This window comes from Ailuropoda melanoleuca, chromosome 10, assembly GCF_002007445.2.
Source record: "Ailuropoda melanoleuca isolate Jingjing chromosome 10, ASM200744v2, whole genome shotgun sequence".
Lineage (NCBI taxonomy): Eukaryota > Metazoa > Chordata > Mammalia > Carnivora > Ursidae > Ailuropoda > Ailuropoda melanoleuca.
In genome coordinates this window covers 23,040,887-23,063,525 of record NC_048227.1, presented here as the reverse complement: position 1 = coordinate 23,063,525, position 22,639 = coordinate 23,040,887, and the positions used below count along the sequence as shown (strand labels likewise).

The following is a 22,639-nucleotide window of genomic DNA, read 5'->3' as shown; positions in this document are numbered from 1 at the left end:
TTAATAAACCCTGGCCTCTGTCATTGAAGACAGCTCTGTAAGTCATGTTAAGTGCTAAGGATGAAGTGCATAGCCTCTACCCACACCATCTAGGTAGGTTAGGGAGACAAGGCACATGTATTGAAAATGATTAATAGGTGTACCTGGGTGGCACAGCGGTTAAGCTTCTGCCTTCGGCTCAGGGCGTGATCCCGGCGTTATGGGATCAAGCCCCACATCAGGCTTCTCTGCTATGAGCCTGCTTCTTCCTCTCCCACTCCCCCTGCTTGTGTTCCCTCTCTCGCTGGCTGTCTCTATCTCTGTTGAATAAATAAATAAAATCTTAAAAAAAAAAAAAGACAACGATTAATAAAGTAAGGTAGAAAACTGTCACGTGAGGAATATTGATGCATATTATGGAAATTCAGAGGGGGAAGTAACAGTATTATAAAAAAATATGTTAAATTCCAGATGGCAGTAGGAAGGTGACTTTACCAATGTCACAAAGCTAGTTTTGAAGAGTTCAGAGTCAAGTCCAGGCCTCCTGATTAATGAAGTAAAATTATTTCATGAACCTGTGCCACCATGGTACTAATGAAAATAATCTTAACAAAAGCATTAGTTAACACTTTGAGGGTACAGTTTACATGCTGGGCATTTTACACACATTATCTTATTAAATCCTCATAATAACCCTAGGAGATAGGTATTATATTCCTCCCCTCCCCCATTTTACAGATGAGAAAATTGAGGTGCTGGAAGGGTATGTGATTTCCCCAAGGTCCTACCATCAGAAAGTTGCTGAGGCAGGACTTTAATCAAGGTTCCTAACCACTTATAATTAAGAACTGAGGGGAAAGGAAGGCAGAGAAGCCAGAAGAAAGGGGAATGACAGACTAAATCTTAGAGCTAGAAATGGACATTCATGAAAAGTGAGTAGACTGCTTTTACTGGAAGAGGAAATTCAAGGAGAGGAGTTTGAAAATACAGTTAGAATAGAGCATGAGGCAGACAGAAGTAGGGCTTGAATGTCCATTGTGGCAGCAAATATTCTGGTTGTCTATTGTTTGGTTGGGGGAGAGGGTAGGGACACAAGATGGGAGCCTGACAATTCTATAGTCATTGGTTTTGTTTTGTTTTAAGTACAATCTGATCATAGAATGAAGAGGGAGAGGCCAGTGGCAGGGAAACTGGTGAAAGGCTGACTGCCACAGCTCTAAAGAAGAATGGGTCTTTTCCAGGTGTTCCCCAACTTCCCTGGGGGTGGGGGGAAGCACACAGCCACAATCCACTTCCCAATCTCACCACAGAGCATCTGGAGAAACTAACGCTCTCCACTCATCTACCCCCACAGGCTGCAGAACTTCCACATTCATATCAATTGACAAGGTCCTTCGGGAATCATGATGATTTTTTTCCGCTACCAGACGTTCAGATTCATCTGGCTTGCAAAGCCAACTGGCCGGTACCTTCACAAAGATCACCAGCTTTGGGCACCTTTGACTCTTGCTGACTTTGAAGCCATAAATCGCTGTGAAAAGTCACTGCCTAAGAACTTTAACTTTGCTGGGGATGTGCTGGACCAGTGGTCCCAAAAGGAGAAGGTATGACATGACAGGCTTCTGTTAGATGCTTGGTATCCACATACATTTCAGGCTTCCATTTCTTGTTCCGTGGTCCATTTACCACTCTTAATTCATTTCTTTCATCCTTCTTGATTTCCTTTGTTTGTTTTCCCCTTGCCCTCCTCTCTCCCCAGGGAAGATCTTTGATTCACAACTACACATGCTGTCTTTCTCTGGAGCCTCCTCGGTCTCCCTTACAGTGGTTACTTACAGAATCCTGCCTCTTTTCCTTCATTTTCTCCAAGTCCTACGCAGCAGCTCTTTGCTCTCTATTCATCTGTCTGGGCTGGTCACTGGCTTATCCAAAAAACAGTAATTTGAACTTTGGTTTCATAATAATAGTCATCATTGGAGTGATTAGGAAAGAATCAGATGCTGAAAAAAATGAAGCAAAAAGCCTTGCATGTTTGCACTGTAGCCTCAGGTCAAGTCCCTGCTTACTGACCCCACCCCATGGCAGGCATGGAGCTAGATACTTACCTATCTGTGCTTACCAAAATTCACTGCAAGGACCTGTGCCTCAGAAGATATACAAGGTTTCAAATAATGTTGAATCAATCTTTCCTATTAAATTGAGGGGAAAGTCTTCCTTTAAATCCATTTACATCTTTAACAGCTCTCTTATACTTGCTAAATTCTCTTTTGAACAAAAGAGCAGGTAGAAGTTGAAAATCTCTGGGCATATTTTGTTTTTAATATACTTATTTTTCAGTAACCTACTTTTAACAAGCAGTACTGGTTCTCCAATTACGGTGACGAGTAAATGCATTTTCCTTCTTAAGTAAATGTGTACAAGAAAAGTAAGTAAATGTAAAGAAAAATACAAAGAACAATAGCACAGGTGTAGACAGATCTGGCAAAAATAGTGATACTCCAATGACTAAAGATTGAGAAATACTGACCTATATTATTTCATCAAATCCCCATCGCCACCCTGGGGGGGGGGTGCAGATAAGGAAATTGACCTCACAGAAGTTAAGCTCCTTATCCAAGGTCACCAGTCCCAAGCGTACAGGAAACAGCCCCTGATCTTAGGGAGCTTATACCCACAGAGCAGGGCCTATGATTCAGTGCAATGAAGTCATCTGGCATTTGAGCATAATGCTGCAGAAACACAGAGAAGTCAGAGAGGAGAAGAAGGGGAGCCTAAGGAAAGCTTCCTAGAGGAAGTAAAATGGAAATTAAGTTTTGAAATATTTCCAACCAGGGAAGGTAAAAGGAGCATTCCAGATATTCCAGATAGGGGAAGAGAGGAGAAATAATTTTTTCCCCAGGTAACACATAAAGCAAAGAGGTTTTGCAGCATAGACAGTGTACTTGTAGAATCATATGAGAAGTTTCCTCCAGAAATCAATCACTTGATGAACCCCCCGCCAAAGGCCCACCATTTTGTTCTTTGTTACCTATGAAACCCATACTTCAGCCTTTTGGGTAAAAAAAAAATAAAGGATGTTAAGTTCCTAATCAACTTTAGTACAAAAATTGTGGTTATTTGGATGGAACAGAATCTAAGTTAAGCAAGAAAAAAAAATTATTGGACAAAGGAGTGCTCACAAAACTGGGTTGCAAGCTGGACAGTCAGTCTCAGCAAGACCAGGAAATAAGGACAGCTTCCTCAAGATACGTAAGCACCAAAAGCCCACACATAGGTTTTGTTTCAACCATGTTCTATCTTTTGGTTCTTCTCAGAAAACTCAAAATCCGGGAGAGAAGGTCTGACTCGTCCAACATGAGTCACATGCCACCCACTGGTGGGTGGGTAATTACCCTGATGGGTTGCTCACCTAGACTGTATTCAACAGGAGAGGAGTTGTTCCCCCAAAGACAAACTGGGGTGCTCTTACCGGAATCCACCACCACGGGTACTGAGGGGAAGTAATGGCAGATGTCCCATCTATTTGGTAGACCAGTCATGTAAGCTTTTTTTCTTTCCCATGTGCCCATGGCCAGACAGGAGAGAGACCAGCCAACCCAGCCCTGTGGTGGGTGAACGGCAAAGGGGACGAGGTCAAATGGAGCTTTGAAGAACTGGGCTCCTTGTCCCGAAAGGCTGCCAATGTGCTCACCAAGCCCTGTGGCCTAAAGAGAGGAGACCGAGTGGCTGTGATTCTGCCTCGTATCCCAGAGTGGTGGCTTGTAAACGTGGCTTGTATGCGAACAGGTCAGTGCCAATATTTAACATTTCTTTTTTAAAAAAAAAAAAAAGATTTTATTTATTCATTTTAGAGAGCACGCGCATGCAAGTGGTGGGGGGAGGGAGAGGGAGAGAGAATCTCAAGTAGACCCCGCACTGAACACAGAGCCAGACTTGGGGCTCCACCTCACCACCCTGAGATCGTGACCTGAGCGGAAACCAAGAGTCAGATGCTCAACCGACTGTGCCACCAGGTGCCCCAATATTTAACATTTCTAAATCATGCAGAAAGAGAGAGAGAATGAAATTTGAGGTTTTTCTGAACTGTTAGTTCCGACTGAAGCTATGCTTACAAAGAACAGAAAATAAGAGTTGAGATGAAGAACCACCATGATGGAATAATAATAGCAACTATTATTATTATTAAGAGGTGGGTACTGCCAAAAAAAAAAAAAAAGAGGTTTGCAAGAGAGGAAACTGAGGTTCAGAGATGTTAAGAAGCTTGTCCAAAGTCACACAACTAGAAAGCTACGGAATTGGGATTTATTTATTTATTTTTAAAGATTTTATTTATTTGTTTTTTGAGAGAGAGGGGAGAGGGGTGGGGAATCTCAGCATGGAGCCTGATGGAGGGCTCAATCCCACAACTGTCAGATCATGATCTGAGCTGAAATCAAGAGTCAGACAGTTAACCAACTGAGCCACCCAGGCACCCCACAATTGGGATTTAAACACAAAGCTCTATCAAAGCAAATGTGGATAGTAACGCCTCTTGGCAGAGTTGGTTATGATACATTTCTCTAGATGATCCAGAATTTACTTTCTAGAATATATTTGGATTCTCCCTGGTATGAAAATACTAATGGAAGAAAAAGCATTTTATAATGTAAAGACTTATAAGACTGACTGTGGATCCCAGTTGGAAAACCTCTTCCTCTTTCTAGGCAAAAAGAAATGTATTCAATGACACATTTTCTATCAAAGTAGTAATTTATAATGTACCCCAAATAAAAATTCCACAGTATTGTTTTCCCCTCTAGGACGGAGGTTGGCAAAAACCATGGCCCATGGGTTAGCCACCTATTTTTATAAATAAAGTTTTAAAGTTTTAATGGAATACCGCCATGCTTGCTCATTTACATATTGTCTATGGCTCTTTTTGCTCTAAAACAGCAGAATTATTAATTGAGACAGAGATGGAATAGCTCACAAAGCCTAAGATATTTACTCTCCGGCCCTTTACTGAAAAAGTTTGCCAATCCCTACTCCAGAGCATGATATAAATGTTTATAAATCAATTAAAAATAAATAAGAATACCAAAGGAAAAACTACTATAGAGAACATAAAGATGTTTGTTACAATATCATTAATAAGAGAAAAAAATTGGAAACAACTATATAGAAATGATTAATTAAATTACGACTTAGCCAACAAAGTTTATTTGAGATGTGTTCATTGCTGGTTGAAATTATGATACCTCAACTTGATGGGATATCATTAAAAAGATGAACTAATAAGGATTTCATAATGGTGTTGAAAAATGCTCTTACTGCCAATATTAAATTTTTTAAAAAGCAGTAGATAAAATTCTTTTTGCATTCAGTATAAAAAGGAACTTGGAAATGTGAAACCAATTGTGGGTTGAAAGGAGATTAAAGGTGGTTTGTCATTAAAAATGTACTCAATATTACTTAACATAATTTAAGCAATTTGGGAAATGCCAAGATTAAAAACCAACCCACATGCTGAATGGTCAAAACATTCAGTTAATTAAATGTGAAGCAAGCAGCTGAGGATTTTTTTCTAAGTCAGAGTTATTAAATATTCTGAGTGAATACTGAGATGCTTGTATTGTACCATGTGGTAAAATATTTTGCTTTTGCTGTAAAGTGTATACGTCTGAAATCCACCGGAAGAGAAATTTTCCTTAACCCCCATGCTATTCACTGAACACATACATGTCACAAATCTACCAAGAGTACTAATAATTTCTGAGCCATTAAGAACAAGTGATTGTGGGTTGCCTGGGTGGCTCAGTCGGTTAAGTGTCTGCCTTTGGCTCAGGTCATGATCCCAGGGTCCTGGGACCAAATCCCAATCTGCTGTGCAAGAAGCCTGCTTCTCCCTCTACCGTTCCCCCTAGTTGCACGCTCTCTCTCTCTCTGACAAATAAATAAAGTAATAAAATCTTAAAAAAAACAAACAAGTGTTTGCAAAATACATAGTCGTATTTTTATATAGAGTGTACTATCTGAAATCCAGTCAGGTATTTTCTTACTTAACTTCCTTAATGTCATATATTTGTTCATTTTTCCAAGAGGTGATGACATGTGAGAGTTTGTAAAATATATTCAGTGAGTATAGCCTCCTTTCTAGGAATTCAAATCTGCATCTCCCTATTTCTCTGACTTAGGAAACTCACCAAGGAATAAGTAGTCTGCTATATAACACAGGTCTTGGGAGTCTAGGAAATGTATCTTTCAATCCTGGTTCTGTCACTTACTGACTTTGTGACCCTGGGCTAGTTGTCACCTATACACTGGGATTGGTTTTAAGTGAGATAGCAGACACATAAGTGCTCAATAAATGGTAGTGGCTATTTGTAATGCTTTACATACACTTCTCTTTCCTTCACTGATTCACTTAGAAAGAGCAAACCACATTCCCTCTTTCATCTAACTCTCCCATATATGTTCTTCTCATAAGGAACTGATATTTTAAAATCAGGCCCATCTCAGGCCAGTGTTTAGAATGGAGTGAAAAGGTGGGATAAACTAAGCATTGCCAAAGTTGTATAGGAAAACTTTGACAATTCCAGACCACTGGGAAACCCAGATTTGAGGACTGACTCTGCCACTCAGTGGCTATAACTCAATCTCACATTCCAACAGCATGGACCTACGTGACTGCTTAGAACAGTGGCCTCCAGGCTCTTCTGATTGCAGTCTATCAATAAAGATATTTGGGATACACATCCTCCCATCTGGATATAATTATTTTTATTGTTCTTCTGAACAGTATAGCATGCATGTTATAAAATATACACAAAATGAGATTAAAACATAAAGAATACTAATATCTCAATAAAATTCTTTTTAAATTCTAATTTTTCTTCTCATCTTCAGTGGATTACCTTGCAGAACTCACTTTGGAGACCATTGATTCAGAAGATTGAATAAGATAATGTTCCTGAAAATTTCTTATGAGCTGTAAAGTGCTATTTAAGTATTATATAATAAGGATTCAAATGTTCCACAAAAATGTTACATAATAATAGCCCACCATTATAATGCCTACTGTATGCCAGACACTTACTATTATTTTCCCCATTTTACAGATAAGGAAAGGAAGGCACAGAGAGATCAAATAACATGTTCAAGCTCACAAAGCTAGTAAGTCACGAAGACAGAATTAGACCCAAGGACTATCAGATTCTGAAGCCACTGCTCTAAGGATCTCCCAGTGACCAGGGTCCTGTGGGATGTCCCTGGGGACAAAGACAGGAGTAGCTAAAGGCTGTATTCCTCACCCAAGCATGAAGCCTGTTTCCACGGTACATAATCTTACCTAAGGGACAAGAGTTCTATTTCAGCTCAGGGCTCTCTCTCCTTCCCAGGGCTGGTCTTCATGCCAGGAACAACCCAGCTGAGAGCAAAAGACATTCTCTATCGGCTACGAGCATCCAAGGCCAGATGTATTGTGGCCAGTGAGGAGGTGGTCCCGGCAGTGGAGTCCATCATGTCAGAATGTCCTGACTTGAAGACCAAACTCCTGGTGTCTCCACGCAGCCAGAATGGGTGGCTCAGCTTCCAGGAATTATTTCAGTGAGTATCTTCTCCTGCCTCATCTGCAGTACCAGCAATAACATCAATTGCAACTGTATCTCAGAGTCTCCTTGCCTCCAAGGACTTAGCAATACTGTCAGTTGATCCAGACTCCTTCCCATAAAAGAATCACCTAATGGAAGCTTTGACTGGACTTAGAGGATAAAGGAAGGAGTCAAAGTTGATCTGCTTTTTAAGATGGGTGACTGAATGGGTGGGCAGCAGAGCTGAAGAAAGAGTTTAAAGTTGGACATATTAAGATTTGAGGGGTCTGTGAACATCCAAACGTTCAGCAGGTGGTCAATACATGAGTGTCAGACTTAAGGACCTAAAGATACAAATCTGGAAGTCATCAACATATAATCAGTTCTGAAAAATCCAGAAAGATAAAACTCAGGTGTCCAAAGAAACAGAGTAAGTCAGACAGTGAAATCACTAATTGAAAATCTCCTTGTCACCCACAGATTGTAATGTGTCCTCTTTTGGTAAAAGAAAAAAGAAAATCTAAAGCCTTACATTAAAGGGTTCCACACTGGATTGAGAAACATTAAAAATAATAGTGCTTTTCCCCCCACAGTATTAGATACTGTGAAGAAATCCCCCTTTCTCCAGTCCCCACACACCAGCTTCACTATATATAGATCTATCTATATATAGATCTATAAATCTATATATATCCCATGAACATAATTTGATGCTCTTTATTGATTGCTGAATTATAGAATATCTTTAAAAATAATTATTGAGGGGCGCCTGGCTGGCTCAGCTGGTAAAGCATGTGATTCTCCCAGTCGCCCATGTTAAAAGCAGATCAGCCTTGCCTCCTTCCTTCACCCTCCAAGTCCAATCAATCTCCAAGTCCTGCTAGCTCTTTACTTGGCCTCCTTCCCTCCATCCCATTCACTCTGGTGAATCAATAAAATTCTTTTTAAATTCTAATTTTTCTTCTAATTTTTCAATTAGAAAAAATTCTAAATTTTCTTCTAATTTTTAAATTCTAATTTTTCTTCTCATCTTCAGTGGATTACCTTGCAGAACTCACTTTGGAGACCCACATCTTCTCCCACCTAGATTAGTCCCTAGGGTGGCTGCTCTGATTCCAATTTGGTTCTTCTCAAATTCAGTGTGTGTGTGTGTGTGTGTGTGTGTGTGTGTGTGTGTGTGTGTATGTGTGTGTGTGTGTGTGTATATACACACACACACACAATATACACATACACACACACACATGCATATATATAAATATATATATATATAAATACATATATATACTGAAAAATATAACTGAGTGATCTTTTGGGGGGGGAGAAGGCAAATTGCCAAGAAAATCATATTAGTATTTCATGAAACTATGTTTGACAATATAGTGTATGTTTATATATTAATCCTCATTGCTTTACCATTTTAATGACAATCTTATTCACTCATCAACAAGATGAATTAAAATGGCACCCTTGACCCTATTTCCTTAAACTCAGGAAATGATACAGAGTCTCCAAAATTCTCAGGTATTCTGTTAGTTATCCAATACTAAGCTATAAAATATCCCAGAATTTAGTGGAATAAACCAACAATCATTTCATTTGCTCAGGATTCCGTGGGTTAGAAGTTCATGCAGGCTTCAACAGAGGCAGCTTGTCCTTCTTCACATCAGCTTGACTGAAACTGGAGGACACAAGAAGGGGTTCACTCTCAAGTCTGAAGCTTTTGTGTTAGCTGAAGCACCTCACTTCTCCTACACATGGTCTCTCTCTCCAGCAGAACAGTCTGAACATTTTTCTATGGTGGCTGCGTTCCTCCCAGTGAAAAGTGAAAACTACAAAGCCTCTCTAAGACCTAAGCTGAGAAGTCAAAGAAATTCTGTCACACTCCACCCATGAAAGCTAGTCTTAAGACCAGCCCAGATTCAAGGAGAGGGGACATAGGCTCCATTCCTCAATGAGGGAGTGGCATGCTTGCACAAGGATGGAAGGAAATGTTGAAGCTGTCTATACAGACAATCTTATACAGATACTGTTATTGTTATCTAATTAGAGAATGCTCTTGTCTTTAGTACTAGGAAACCCAAGTATAAGTGGCTTAAACAACACAATTTTATTATATGACAAATAAGAAGTACCGAGGTAGAGTGGAATGAGAGCTGGTTATTCAGTGCTACAATGAAGTTAGCATGAACCCAGATTCAGTCATCTTTCCATCGTGCCATCCTCAGTATATCTACTAATCCCTCCCTAACCTTCCTGCACCCCACAGCCTCCCAGTGATTCCAACATACCTAGGGTAGTTCCAGATGTAATATACTTTCACAACAATATCCAAAGTCCAGAAAACAAGATGCGTGGGGAGGAGAAATGCAGCATTCCTTCCTCATGACTCTTTTGAGAACAAGAAAACATTTTCTTCCTTTTTGTTTTTTGGTTTTTTTAAATTTAAATTCAATTAACATATAGTGTATTATTACTTTCAGAGGTAGACTTCAGTGAGGCATTAGTCTTATATAATTCCCAGTGCTCATTATATCATGTACCCTCCTTACTGTCCATCACCCAGCTACCCCAACCTCTCATCCCCCTTCCCCTCCAGCAACCTTCAGTTTGTCTCCTAAGATTAAGAATCTCTTTTGGTTTGTCTCCCTCTCTGGTTTCATCTTGTTTCATTTTTTCCTTTTTCCCCAATGATCCTCTGTTTCTTAAATTCCACATATCAGTGAGATCATATAATTGTCTTTCTCAGATTACTTATTTCGCTTAACAAAATACCCTCTGATTCCAGCCACGTGGCTGCAAATAGCAAGATATCATTTTTGATGGCTGAGTAGTATTCCATTGTATATATATACCACATCTTCTTTATCCATTCATCTGTTGATGGACACCTGGGCTCTTTCCATAGTTTGGCCCTTTGGACATTGCTGCTAGAAACATTGGGGTGCAGGTGCCCCTTCGGATCACTACATTTGTGTCTTGGGCTAAATACCTAGTAGTGAAATTCCTGGGTCATGGGGTAGCTCGTTTCAACTTTTTGAGGAACCTCCATGCTGTTTTCAGAGTGGTTGCACCAGCTTGCATTCGCACCAACCGTATGAGAGGGTTTCCCTTTCTAGGCATCTTTGCCAACATCTGTTGTTTCCTGACTTGTTAATTTTAGCCATTCTGACAGGTGTGAGGTGGTATCTCATTGTGGTTTTGATTTGTATTAAGGAAACATAAATCCTTTCCATATAGCCTTTAAATCTCATTGACTGTAACTGTATGTGTGCCCATTCCTAAATCAGTCTTTGGCATGAGAATTACCACGATTGGTTTAGGATAATCAAGATTCAACCCCTGGAGCTATATAAGGAACAGTCTCCCCCGAAGCATATAACTGCCTGATACCAGAACAAAATCAGAGTTTTATCAGTGCAAGGGAGAAGAATGGTATGCTATATGGTAAGCACCTAACTGTGTCTGCCAGTGATGAAGATGCTGAATAAAAAGTATTAAAAAGTTTGATTCAAATGCCAAAAGATCTTCCTTTAAATCATAAAACCTCCTGAAATGTTAATAAACAATTCACAGACTCATGACTGATTTTTAAAAATCACAGATTAAAAAAAAAAGCACTTAGAAAAAAATATTTAAGTAAATAAAATACACATCTTTTTGTCACTGATATTGAAAGTCATCTTGGTTATCAATGTGGCCTATACAGAGGTGGTGCTTAAAAAGAGAGAGAAATGAGTTGTTACAGCTTTGCACTGATCTCCAAAATCCCTTTAAGATTTATTGAGAAATTCCTTTCAAGGAGGCTTTGGATTAGGTTTTGTTCTATTAACTGTTATCTGATATTAAGAGGGCACAAGTAGCAAAGGAAAAAAGAAAAAAAATATATATATATATAGTCTCAGAGTTAAACTTGTCTGCCATCTTCAGCCACCATGTTGGGTTGGGACCCATATTTTCAGATCCGCCTCTGCAGAGCATAGCTGTGTGGAGACAGGAAGTCAAGAACCAATGGCCATTTATTTCACCAGTGGGACCACAGGCTCTCCCAAGATGGCCCAGCACTCTCAGAGCAGCCTCGGAATTGGGTACACCCTCTGTGGAAGGTAGGGAAGAAGACTGTTTTTGCTAAACTCTCCCCTGAGTTGCCAACATGTATATTCAACTGCCTAGCTGACACCCCCACTTGGATGACTATTCGATTTCTCCAGTGTAACATCTATAAAACAGAATCCTTGATGCCCCTGCCCAGCCTTAGCTCAGTAAATGGCACCATCTCACCAGTGGATCAAGCAAGAATTTATGGGTTAAATAGGTCATGGGATTAAGGAGTGTACTTGTGTGATGATACACAGGGTGATATACAGGAACCAACCTTGATCCCATCTCCACAACAACATGCCTGGTTCCTTCTCATTGCCAGGTAAATTCACCCACCTAGAAAGACTTTCCTAGGTATCCTAAAACTATCACTTTACCCTGTTTTATTTTCCTCAGAGCACTTACCACTATTTGAAATAATGATACTGATTTATATTCTTACTCATTTTATTGTGTGCTTATCCACTATCTGTCTTGCTAAAGTAAGAGCAGATATCTGGTCTATCTCACTCATTATGCTAGGGAGAACGGTGCCTAGCATATATTTGCACAATAAATATTTGTTGCATCAATGAACAAACTCAGAATATCGTGTCAAACCCAGCCTCCCTCTCTACTTTCAGATTACCTAGGATTCTGAGAAAGTCCTCTAACAAAAGTGGGAGACAGAATCACTCATCCTGCCTTTGGGCTTCTTTCGACGCTTCTCTGTAGCCATTGAGATTCTAGCCAGTTCTCAAAGATTCCAGTTTGTTTGCTTTTCTGCTTTTTGTTTTGTTTAATTTGGGGGTTTTTTGGTCTGTCTTGTTGCTTCTCCATATCATTTAGGTATTGGCTAGACCTGAAGTCCTCAGATATCATATGGAATATGTCTGACACTGGCTGGATCAAGGCTGCCATTGGCAGTGTGTTTTCATCCTGGCTTCAGGGAGCCTGTGTCTTTGTACATCGGATGGCCCAGTTTGACACTGATACCTTCCTGGATGTAAGTCATGGTTTCTAGCTACATCTTTCCCTTGTCTTCCCCCCACCCCACCCCCTGCCAAAACCACAAAGAAATGATTCTTCAGAATACAGTTTCCTGGGCTTGTGGAAATCACTCCTTTCTAAAAAAATGAAGTCTCTGGGGATTTGGCTCTTGAATGTATTTAACAGAGAAGGAACACCCACACTCTCATGCTTCAAACTATTCAGGATTCTAAAGGTTCTGAGTAACAGATTAGAAGCCTCAAGTCTAAACAAATCTTTGATTTCTGATTCCGTGAAACAAAAACAATAGATGATAAATCCAAAACCCTATGTAGAGAAGACTGAAGGTGGGGTCACCTTTCTCCCAGAGTAGCTCCTTCCATTCTCCCCTCACCCTGTGCTTTTCATTTTGTTAATTCTCAGAACCCAATATTTGTCTTGAGACCAGGCATGTCCCTCCTTCTTAGCCAGACACAGCTAGACTGAGGTATCAGATTGCTCGATTTCTTTAGCCTTTAGAAAGATGTGATTCAGGCCAATTATTTTTCAACCATGAAAAACCAATTATGTCTAATGAAACACATATTATTAAACACCACACCTGTGTGTGAATAAAAGCTATACTCACCCTGTTATTTTGCTAACTGGTCTGACGAGATGGCTTGAGGGTCTTAACAGAAATGGTGGGTAACATAAGAACTAGGATCCTTATGTCAGGTTTACAAAGTGCCCTGAGTAGATAAACTAACTTTGCAATTCTAAATCCTGCATTTTTAAAAATAAGATTTTTTTAAATAAAATAGTAAATATTATATAATATTTAAGTAATAAATATATTCTTTTTTAATAGTCTTGTTTAATATCATACTAAATAAGATATATTAAGATATAATATATGGCATTTATATTAAATAAGTCTATTAAAACATTTTTTATATTAAATAAGTCTATTAAAATAAGAATACTCTTATTTTACAAAGACTGTGTGTATTTTAAATGCTCTAGGAACTACACTATTCTAAGTTACATGCATTTACACTTATTAAGAACAGCTGGAATCCAGGGAGCAAGTACAGATAATAGAAATGCTCACTTATGGATCAAAAGTTTTTCTTGATCTTTGACAATCCAGATAGCCTAGAAATACATCTTGAAAATACTCTCTCAAATGCTTAAAATTTTTTTAAAAAGATTTTATTTATTTATTCGACAGAGATAGAGACAGCCAGCGAGAGAGGGAACACAAGCAGGGGGAGTGGGAGAGGAAGAAGCACGCTCATAGCAGAGGAGCCTGATGTGGGGCTCGATCCCATAACGCCGGGATCACGCCCTGAGCCGAAGGCAGACGCTTAACCGCCGTGCCACCCAGGTGCCCCTCAAATGCTTAAATTTAATACAAACTGTCAATTCATTATGTGACATCGTGGAATCTCTCTAGATATAGCACATCTAAAACATGAGTATCTCTCTAGATTTAACATGCCTAGCTCATTATTTTTCTGTGAGGCTGGAGGTAAAATGAGCCCATCAAATCTTAAACAGTTAAGGAAAGTCCTGAAAAATGGCCTTACTAATGCATTTAATCAATCTGCTCAAAGGGATTGTTTTTGTTTTTGAATTTTAGAGAGAGAGAGCACACAAGCAAGGGGAGGAGCAGAGGGAAAGGGAGAGGGAGGAGGAAAGAATCCCAACCAGACTCCGTGCTAATTGCGGAGCCTATGCAGGGCTCAATCTTGCGACCCTGAGATCATGACCTGAGTGTAAACCAAGAGTAGGAGGCTTAACCAACCGAGCCACCCAGGCGCCCCGGGACTGGTGTCTTTTATAGATAAAGTGTTGGAAGGTTTTGGTAGGTTAATTTACATCCAGGGTGAGTACTGTGTAGAAATATATGGGCAGGGGGTTTCTTTTTTGGTTTTTAAGGTTTTATTTATTTATTTAAGAGCAAGAGAGTGAGAGAGCACAAGCAGGGGAGAGAGGGAGCAGCCCTGATGCAGGGCTCAATCCTAGGACCCTGGGATCATGACCTGAGCTGAAGGCAGCCACCCAGACGCCCCAGGCAGGGGGTTTCAAAATTCCACCATGAAAGCAATTTGCAGCCCTGAGGTAAAATAAATTAGTTCAGACTTTGGGGCTGGTCTCAAGTTCAACAATTTACTTTCTGTTGAAGTTGATTGTGTATGTCTGTTACTGTAACATACACATGTTCTTTCCAAAATTGGAAATTCCCAACAGACATACAGTCACTAGTGACAACTAATAAATACTTGCTTTCTTATTCCTAGTAGTGAGCATATGGTGGAAACATGTCAATGAAAGAGGATGAGGGGTTGCAGACGTCAGCTCTAGTTGTGGCCTCTAATTAACCACTTCTGACAACTGTCTTTCTCCATCATCCAGACGCTCACCACTTATCCCATCACGACCCTGTGCAGCGCTCCCACTGTGTACCGGATGCTTGTGCAGAAAGATCTGAAAAGGTACTTGAGTGGAAATCTCCATTTGAAGCACAAACAAAAGCTGCAGTCCAGCATCACACATCTCCCCATTTCAGCACAGGTTTCCTCAGTCTTGCCACTACTGACATTTTGGACTGAATAATTCTGTGCTGTCGGGAGCTGTCCTGTGCACTGTAGGACGTTGAGCAGCATTCTACGTGGCCTCCACCTACTAGATGCCAGTGGAACCTCCCTGGTGACCATCAAATATGTCTCCAGATATTGCCTAAATCACCTCCCAGTTGTCCCTAAGGATAGCCTCTAGGGGCAACTCCATGTTTTCTCAGGGACAACCAGAACCCTACAGTCTGAGAACTAACTCCCCTCCATCCCAAAATACAACTGCACTTATACTGCCTTGAAGAAAAGCTAATGAAGTCTTATGACTTGAAGATTATAATCAATTTATTGAAATCAACTGAACCCCTAGAGGACTTGCAATGTACATTTACTTAACCAATATGAATTGAATACATGAGGACAGAAAGGAAGAGAGAAACAATGTAAGTAATAACAATTTAAGTAGTGCAGACCGGCACATCCTCTATCCCCCCAAGTGTGGATGTCCAGGAGGGAGAGTGCTATGAAACAAAATAAAGCAGATCTGAACCTTCTCTTATCCTAGTCAGGGTCAACACCCTTGTGGCCCTCAATATATGAGCATCTTTTTATTTATTTATTTATTTATTTATTTGACAGAGAGGGAGAGAGGGAGCACATGGGGGGAGGGGCAGAGGGAGAGGGAGAGAGAAACTCAGACTCCGCACAGAGCCTGACATAGGGCTCGATCTCACGAACCCGAGATCCTGAGATCACAACCCTGAGATCACGACCTGAGCCAAAACCAAGAGTCGGACAGTCAACTGACTGTGCCACCCAGGTGCCCCTCAAAATGTGAGCATCTTGCTCACATCTCAAGAGTAGTTCAAGGGCTTTCAAGCATTATTTTGAACCGGCACAATTCTGGTCCTGCCCATTGGACCCTCAATACATTAGAGCCAGGCTGTTCCAGACTTTCTCACTTGAGAAAGTGGGAAGCACAGTAGTAAGGCCAGGGTTGAAAACAAGTGGGGCTCTGTACCTCAGACATTCGAGATGACTTTGCTAAGTAAGCCTCCCTTAATTCCATCCACAAGAGAGGATTAAGAGCTGCCTCATGTGTTTGTGTTGAGAATTCAATGTAAGTGGCCTATTTGGTCAGACACCCAACACATGGTAGGGGAAGAGTAGTCAGCTCAGGCCTTCATGAGGCCTTGGGCAACTTCTTTTAAGTTCTCCCAGCCTCAATTTCCTTATCTGTAAAATAGGGCATGAGGATTATGAGAATGCTCCTAAAGCTCTCACAGTCCTGTAAATGCTCAATTAATGTTAGTTGTTTTACCACTTTGTTCATAATAAGTGCTTAAGATCATTATCAGCATTTTCTCTTACCTTCTCCCCTCCTTTAACAGCCTGCAAAAATGCAAGCTCTGTCAGGAAATTTACTTTAATCACAAATATGCCCCACACAACCTACAACCATATCTGGTAAGATAGTAGGTGCTCGAAAATATTTGCTGTTCCTAAGATTTGCCTTTCCTAGCTCATTTGCTTGTTGCTAGAACATCCTAATAATTTTTTAATGAAAGCCACTCAGATTTCTTCTCCCCAAAGACCCCATGTGACTCTGTGTCTGCAGATACAAATTCAAGAAGCTACGACACTGCTTGACAGGAGGGGAGCCACTCAACCCAGAGGTGCTGGAACAGTGGAAGGCACAAACTGGGCTGGAACTGTATGAAGGCTACGGACAGACAGAAGTGGTATGTTTAATGGGCAAAGCTTAAGCTTAGCATATTGGGGGCCTTTCAACCCCAGGATGAGCCCCTAAAGAGCCCCCTTGGTGCTCTAAATTTTTATGTAGTTTCCCGGAATACCTTACCTTGCCAGTGACTACCAAAACCTCTGAATTGCCCAGTTTGGCTTGGCCAGAGGGGAATTTGGATTATTCCCTGTAGTCTTCCTGTCTTCTACCCATGCAGGAGAAGCCTCAAAGGTGTTAGGGGTTGGACAGGGTCAGAATCAAGTGGCTCATCTTCTCAACAGCACTGAGGACCCCAGAGAGCCCCAGTGGGGAATTTATCCCAAGGTGCACTAAATGGGATCCTTAGTCTAAAGAAGTAGTTTTCAAAGTGTGGCCCCCAAACCAGCAGCAGCAGCAGCATATGGGAATTTGGTAGCAACACAAATTCCTCAGACACCCCACCCCACCCCAGCCAGACCTACTCAATCAGAAACTCTGGGATGGGGCCTGACAACCTGTGCTTGAAAATGAATGTTCCAGGTGATTCTGACACATGTTTGAGAAGTACTGGTCTAAAATTGTGTGTGTTTGTGTGTGTGTGTGTCCAGAAGACAAGCATGGGAAAATCGATCCAGTCAAAACTCAGTCTTATGTTATTTTGTCATGATATACATAGTTACAGAAAATGAATTTTTACATTCTTATATGAAACATGTTCTCTCAATAGGGAATAATTTGTGCCAATCAAAAAGGACAAGAAATTAAACCGGGTTCAATGGGGAAAAGAGTACTACCCTATGACGTCCAGGTGGGTAATATCTGACTATTTCAATAAAGAAGAATGTTTTACAGTTTTCTGCTAGTCATTGTACAACTATTCATAACCTAATTTTCATTTTGTAAAAAGAAAATTTTAGAAACCTAAATTGTTTCTTTCATTCTAGATTGTAGATGAAAATGGCAACATACTACCACCTGGCAAAGAAGGGGAAATTGCCCTCAGACTGAAGTCCACACGACCCTTCTGTTTCTTCTCTGAATATGTGGTACAAAAACGTAGAATGTGCTCGTCACAAGTTAATAGAAAGGCGGTATAGGGAGTCATACACACTTGGGTCCAAATTTCATATCCACCATATGTTGCCGAGTAACCTTGGGCAAGTCACAAAATCCAAGTCTATTTCATCAACTGTAAAATGGGGAGAATATTACCTATCTCCTAAGAGTTTTGTAAAGATTAAATTCTATGTGTAAGAAACAAGTTGCTGTGCTTGTCCTCAGAAAAGACAGCTAGGCAGGCTGCAGGGGGCAGGGAGGGGGCGATACAGGGCAGAAGAGGTGCAAGAGGGGTTTCCCTTTCATTATATTCTTGAACTTTTGGTATTCTACAGTAGGAACTGCCTTTTTTTAAAAAAAATCAATTTTTTAGAAATAGAATGTGCAAGGTACTAGTCACTTCATGGGTGTCATCCACCTTTTTCTATGTGACCAAATTAATGTCCAAAGTCATCTTCGATTCCTAGGACAATCCAGAGAAAACTGCTGCCACAGTAAGAGGGGATTTTTATGTCACTGGAGACAGAGGAGTGATGGACAATGATGGGTATTTCTGGTTTGTTGGCAGAGCTGATGATGTCATCATATCTTCTGGGTTTGTACATTTGCCACTCTTAGAGAGTAACAGATTGCCAGGGGGGATCTCCTACTTGGGTGATGTAGTGATCAAGGGCTTCTTTTCCGCTTCTAGGTACCGTATTGGGCCGTTTGAAGTGGAGAGTGCGCTAATTGAACACCCAGCAGTTGTTGAATCAGCTGTTGTCAGTAGTCCAGATCCAATCAGAGGAGAGGTAGAGTGAATGTCCTTAAAGTAGCAATTTGATATTTTCCAGTTCTACCCATTTGACTCCTCTGAAGAATCAATCAAGAGTAGTCATGTAATTCTCATTATGAAGCACACATGTGCCAAAAATGTATACTAGGCACTCGACTTTATTTTTTTCTCTTCATTTTTTTAAATTATGTTGTTAGCCGACATACAGTACATCATTAGCTTTTGATGTAGCATTCAACGATTCGTCAGTCGCATATAACGCCCGGTGCTCTTCACAACACGTGCCCTCCTCAATACCCATCACCCGGTAACTCAACTTTACAAATGAGTTGTGTTCCAATGGGGATGTATTAGGATTCATTCAGTGGTAAGTGACAGAAACTCAACTCAAACTGACTTAAGTTAAAAAAAAAAGGAATTTACTGGCTCACACATAAGTGAGGTCTTCAACAGCTACATCTGAGGGTTCATGTGAAGTTAGCAAAACTTTCTCTTCATTTCCTGGCTGTTGTTCTTTAGGTTGGCTCCACTCAGGCAGGTTCTTCCAACTTGGTAGCAACTGATTCCAAACACACATAGCTTCACAACCAGTAAAGGAGACAGTTCCTTTACCAACAGTTTCAAGCGACTCCCAGAATAACATTTGCCTATCTTAGATAATGTATCTAACCAATGTGGTCCAGAGAATCGTGTATGCTCACTGGACAGACCAGGATCATATGCTGGTCATTGAAGGTAGAAGTTAGTGTCAACACCACCAGAGAGAGAAGTTAAGGTAATACTCTGTAGGAAAATCAGGGTACTATTACTAAAAGGGGAGAACAGATGCTGCATAAGAAAAAGCAGATTTTACTGTACGTATGATTGTCATGGAAATCAGAATATATTTTCTCACAAGAAACAATGCAAATAGGAGACTGTGGCCAGGTTCCCAAATAAGTCCCACAAGCCTACCCAGGACCTAATGAAAAGGAACTTGGGGAATGACAGTAACAGCCTCAGTTTTAGGAGGAAGCCAAGTAGTATGGAAGGGTGATGTTTCCTTTCCTCATGGAAGTTTCTTACAGACTCAGTAATAGCAAAATTTCAAAAACAGTTTGTATATCAGCATCCTCCCACACCTCTTTCTCTGACACCCTTTTTAAAAAAAAGATTTTAGTTACTTACTTGACAGAGAGCGCACAGCAGGGGGAGTGGCAGATGAAGAGGAAGAAGCAAGCTCCCCACTGAGCAGGGAGCCCACTGTGTGGCTCGATCCCAGGACCCTGGGATCATGACCCAAGCAGAAGGCAGATGTTTAACCAACTGAGCCACGCAGATGCCCTCTCTGATGCCTTTTACACACCAGTGACCCTCTGCAGTGACTCTATGGAACCCATACTGAAACCTCCAGTACCACCTCCACACCCAGTGGATTCCATTCTCCAAAGTACTTTTCTCCTGCTACCATATTCTCATTCTCTCAATATAGTTGGTTTCATCTGAACATTAGAAGTAAATACCAATTGGAATCAATGTATGAGTAATTAATAACTTAAACTATAATTAACTAACCTCAATAATTATCTAATTGGTGGGTTTTGAATAGTATTCCAAAGAGAAGCCAAGAAATATTAGGCAAAAAAGACCTTTTACGGGTAGATGGATCCTTCCCAAGAGTTCATCTCTCAGCATACAAAATCCCTCCACCAAGCCTCCTCAAGTCCCTTTAAAACCATATTCTCTGGAACCTCCATTTGTCTCCCTATTACACGCTTCTAATAGTGTAGGTTTGAGGGGTCATCTGCAAATCAAGGACTCCCCGTATAATACATAGGACTAGTCTGACTGAAATGTTAAATACATGTGTGACATGTAAATAAAACTCAACTTTTAGCTTTACCGAAACACTGCGCTCCTCACACTCACAAACCACTTATCTGGAATTAGATCTCAAAACCCCACTTGTACCCAAGCTCTGTTCAGAGATCGTGATCTCTGGATTTGCATTCATCACTCAAGCTGCTGTTAACAAATAATTGTAAGTACCTGTGTTCAGCATTGATTCCAAACTCCTGATGTGTCTGAAAAACAAACATCAATATAAATTGACTTTTCTCCTGCAGGTAGTGAAAGCTTTTGTTGTCTTATCTGCACCCTTTAAATCATCCAACCCAGAGAAATTAACTCTTGAACTTCAGGATCATGTGAAAAAGTCAACTGCACCTTACAAATATCCAAGGAAGGCAAGTATTTTTTGCCCAAAAGTTAAGTGTGTTACCAAACAAGGGTCTAAGCTATTAAGTACATAGATTTTAATGGCTTTTGACTTTATGGTAGCTCATTATATAAGTAGAAGACACCTATTCCAACTTGCTTAGCCCTAACAATTTTGCTTTAAAAAATTTATTTTGAGACACTTAAATGTTTGATAAACTAGTTTTGACCAACTCTGCAATACTGAATAACTACTAAGGATCCTTAGAAGACTAATCAGTCCCATTTCATGAGGGAAAAAAAAAAAAATTGTGGAAAAATTTTAAAGACAGCCCCTGATTCAGCTATCGGTACTCTCAAGCCATAATACTCTTCAAAGCACAAGCCTTTATGTATCAACTGACCAAACTTAAGGCTCAGAAAAAAAGATGTTATCCAAAAAAAAAAGGAATCTTTCCTGAAAACTTCAAGGGAGGATTTAAGAATAATTCTGTATAAAAACAGAGAAGACACTGCAACTTCTTTCCTTCTCATCCTGGAATACTGTTGGTTGATATTGATCCTTAAGATGAGAACTCCATTTCAATTGGTATTTCAACCAAAAGGTAGTTAACTTCAACCTAAGAACTACCTATATTTTCTCCATTAAATTTACTAAATCAGTCACCAGTTGATTTTCAGAAAAACGTTTGAGAAAATTTTAAAATAGTAACATCTTGAGGGAGGGAAACAAAGAGGATTTTTACCATGGCATAAGGGGAAACTTGTACTCAAAATTAAGTCTCAAAAGTCTCCCTCAGAAAGGGGCTGCAGGACCCAGCTCTTTAAAGCCCAAAACCTAAGAATTAACTTGTTTCTCTGTGCATCTAGGTGTGGCTTCTATTTCCTTAGGGCAGTAGAGGCCAAGGTCTAGTTTGAACTAGAAGGGGAAGCAATGGAGTAAAGGGATTACTATATTCTTCTGACGAAGCATATAGCCTCTGCACTAAAAACTCCTGATGTAGGTCCAATGTCAACTGGATGATAAACAATGAGTTTAGACTAGACATCCCCCAGACCCAAACTTGCCAGTTACGTGAAAGCTCTCCCTATTTTACTGACAACTGGGATTGTCACAGTGGCATCAAGTGTCTCATAGTATGTTTCTCTATTAATTAGGTGGAATTTGTTCCAGAACTCCCGAAGACAATCACTGGGAAAATCAAACGCAACACTCTGAGAGACCATGAATGGGGTCGAACATAGCCTGATAAGAAATTATAGCATTAAGGAGTTACAGGCTTACTTTTAGTCCTTGCTTCCCGGTAATTTAGTGACTACTCTCTCACAGTGCTGAAGACTTTTCCTGGCTGAAAAACTCAATTTTTTGTTCTGTACTTAGCCAAAAATTAAATAAATAAAAATCCAAAAATATTTCGGAAGAAAACAGTTATGATGACCAAACTGACAAAGGCAATGATTTTAATGATTTGCAGGGTTCAAAACAGCAAATGATTACTTAGAAAACCACAGTGGACAATGAATTTATCTTGTGTCTGACTAACTCAAAATAAAGTTTAAAACTATTCTAAGAAGTGTTAAATACAGAATTTCTTCTGCCTAACATCTTATATTACTAGTTCTTTAAAGTGAATTAAAGGGGTGTCTGGGTGGCTCAGTTGGTTACACATCTGACTCCTCATCTCTACTCAGGTCTTGATCTCAGGATCATGAG

General features: G+C 40.2%; 2 protein-coding genes across 5 annotated transcripts in view; one reads left to right on the top strand and one right to left on the bottom strand.

The window, feature by feature from the left end:
* THUMPD1 (THUMP domain containing 1) overlaps positions 1 to 22,639 on the bottom strand; it is a 45,088-nt gene that overhangs the window by 13,626 nt on the left and 8,823 nt on the right. For 3 of the 4 annotated variants that reach the window (XR_004628469.1, XR_004628470.1, XR_002144302.2), the window contains exon 5: positions 20,758 to 20,792. The gene's annotated coding sequence lies outside the window, so the exon portion shown is untranslated. Of the gene's footprint in view, positions 1 to 13,897; positions 20,793 to 22,639 lie in introns of those variants that run through there. The other variant, XM_002927597.4, reaches the window with a different exon arrangement.
* ACSM4 (acyl-CoA synthetase medium chain family member 4) lies at positions 1,383 to 22,170 on the top strand. Its single transcript, XM_034669567.1, has 13 exons — positions 1,383 to 1,583; positions 3,555 to 3,765; positions 7,356 to 7,563; positions 11,510 to 11,653; positions 12,477 to 12,633; positions 15,018 to 15,097; positions 16,794 to 16,917; positions 17,626 to 17,706; positions 17,843 to 17,944; positions 18,422 to 18,549; positions 18,646 to 18,745; positions 20,835 to 20,954; positions 22,084 to 22,170. Exons 1-13 carry the CDS (start codon positions 1,383 to 1,385, stop codon positions 22,168 to 22,170), a joined length of 1,743 nt encoding a protein of 580 aa, XP_034525458.1.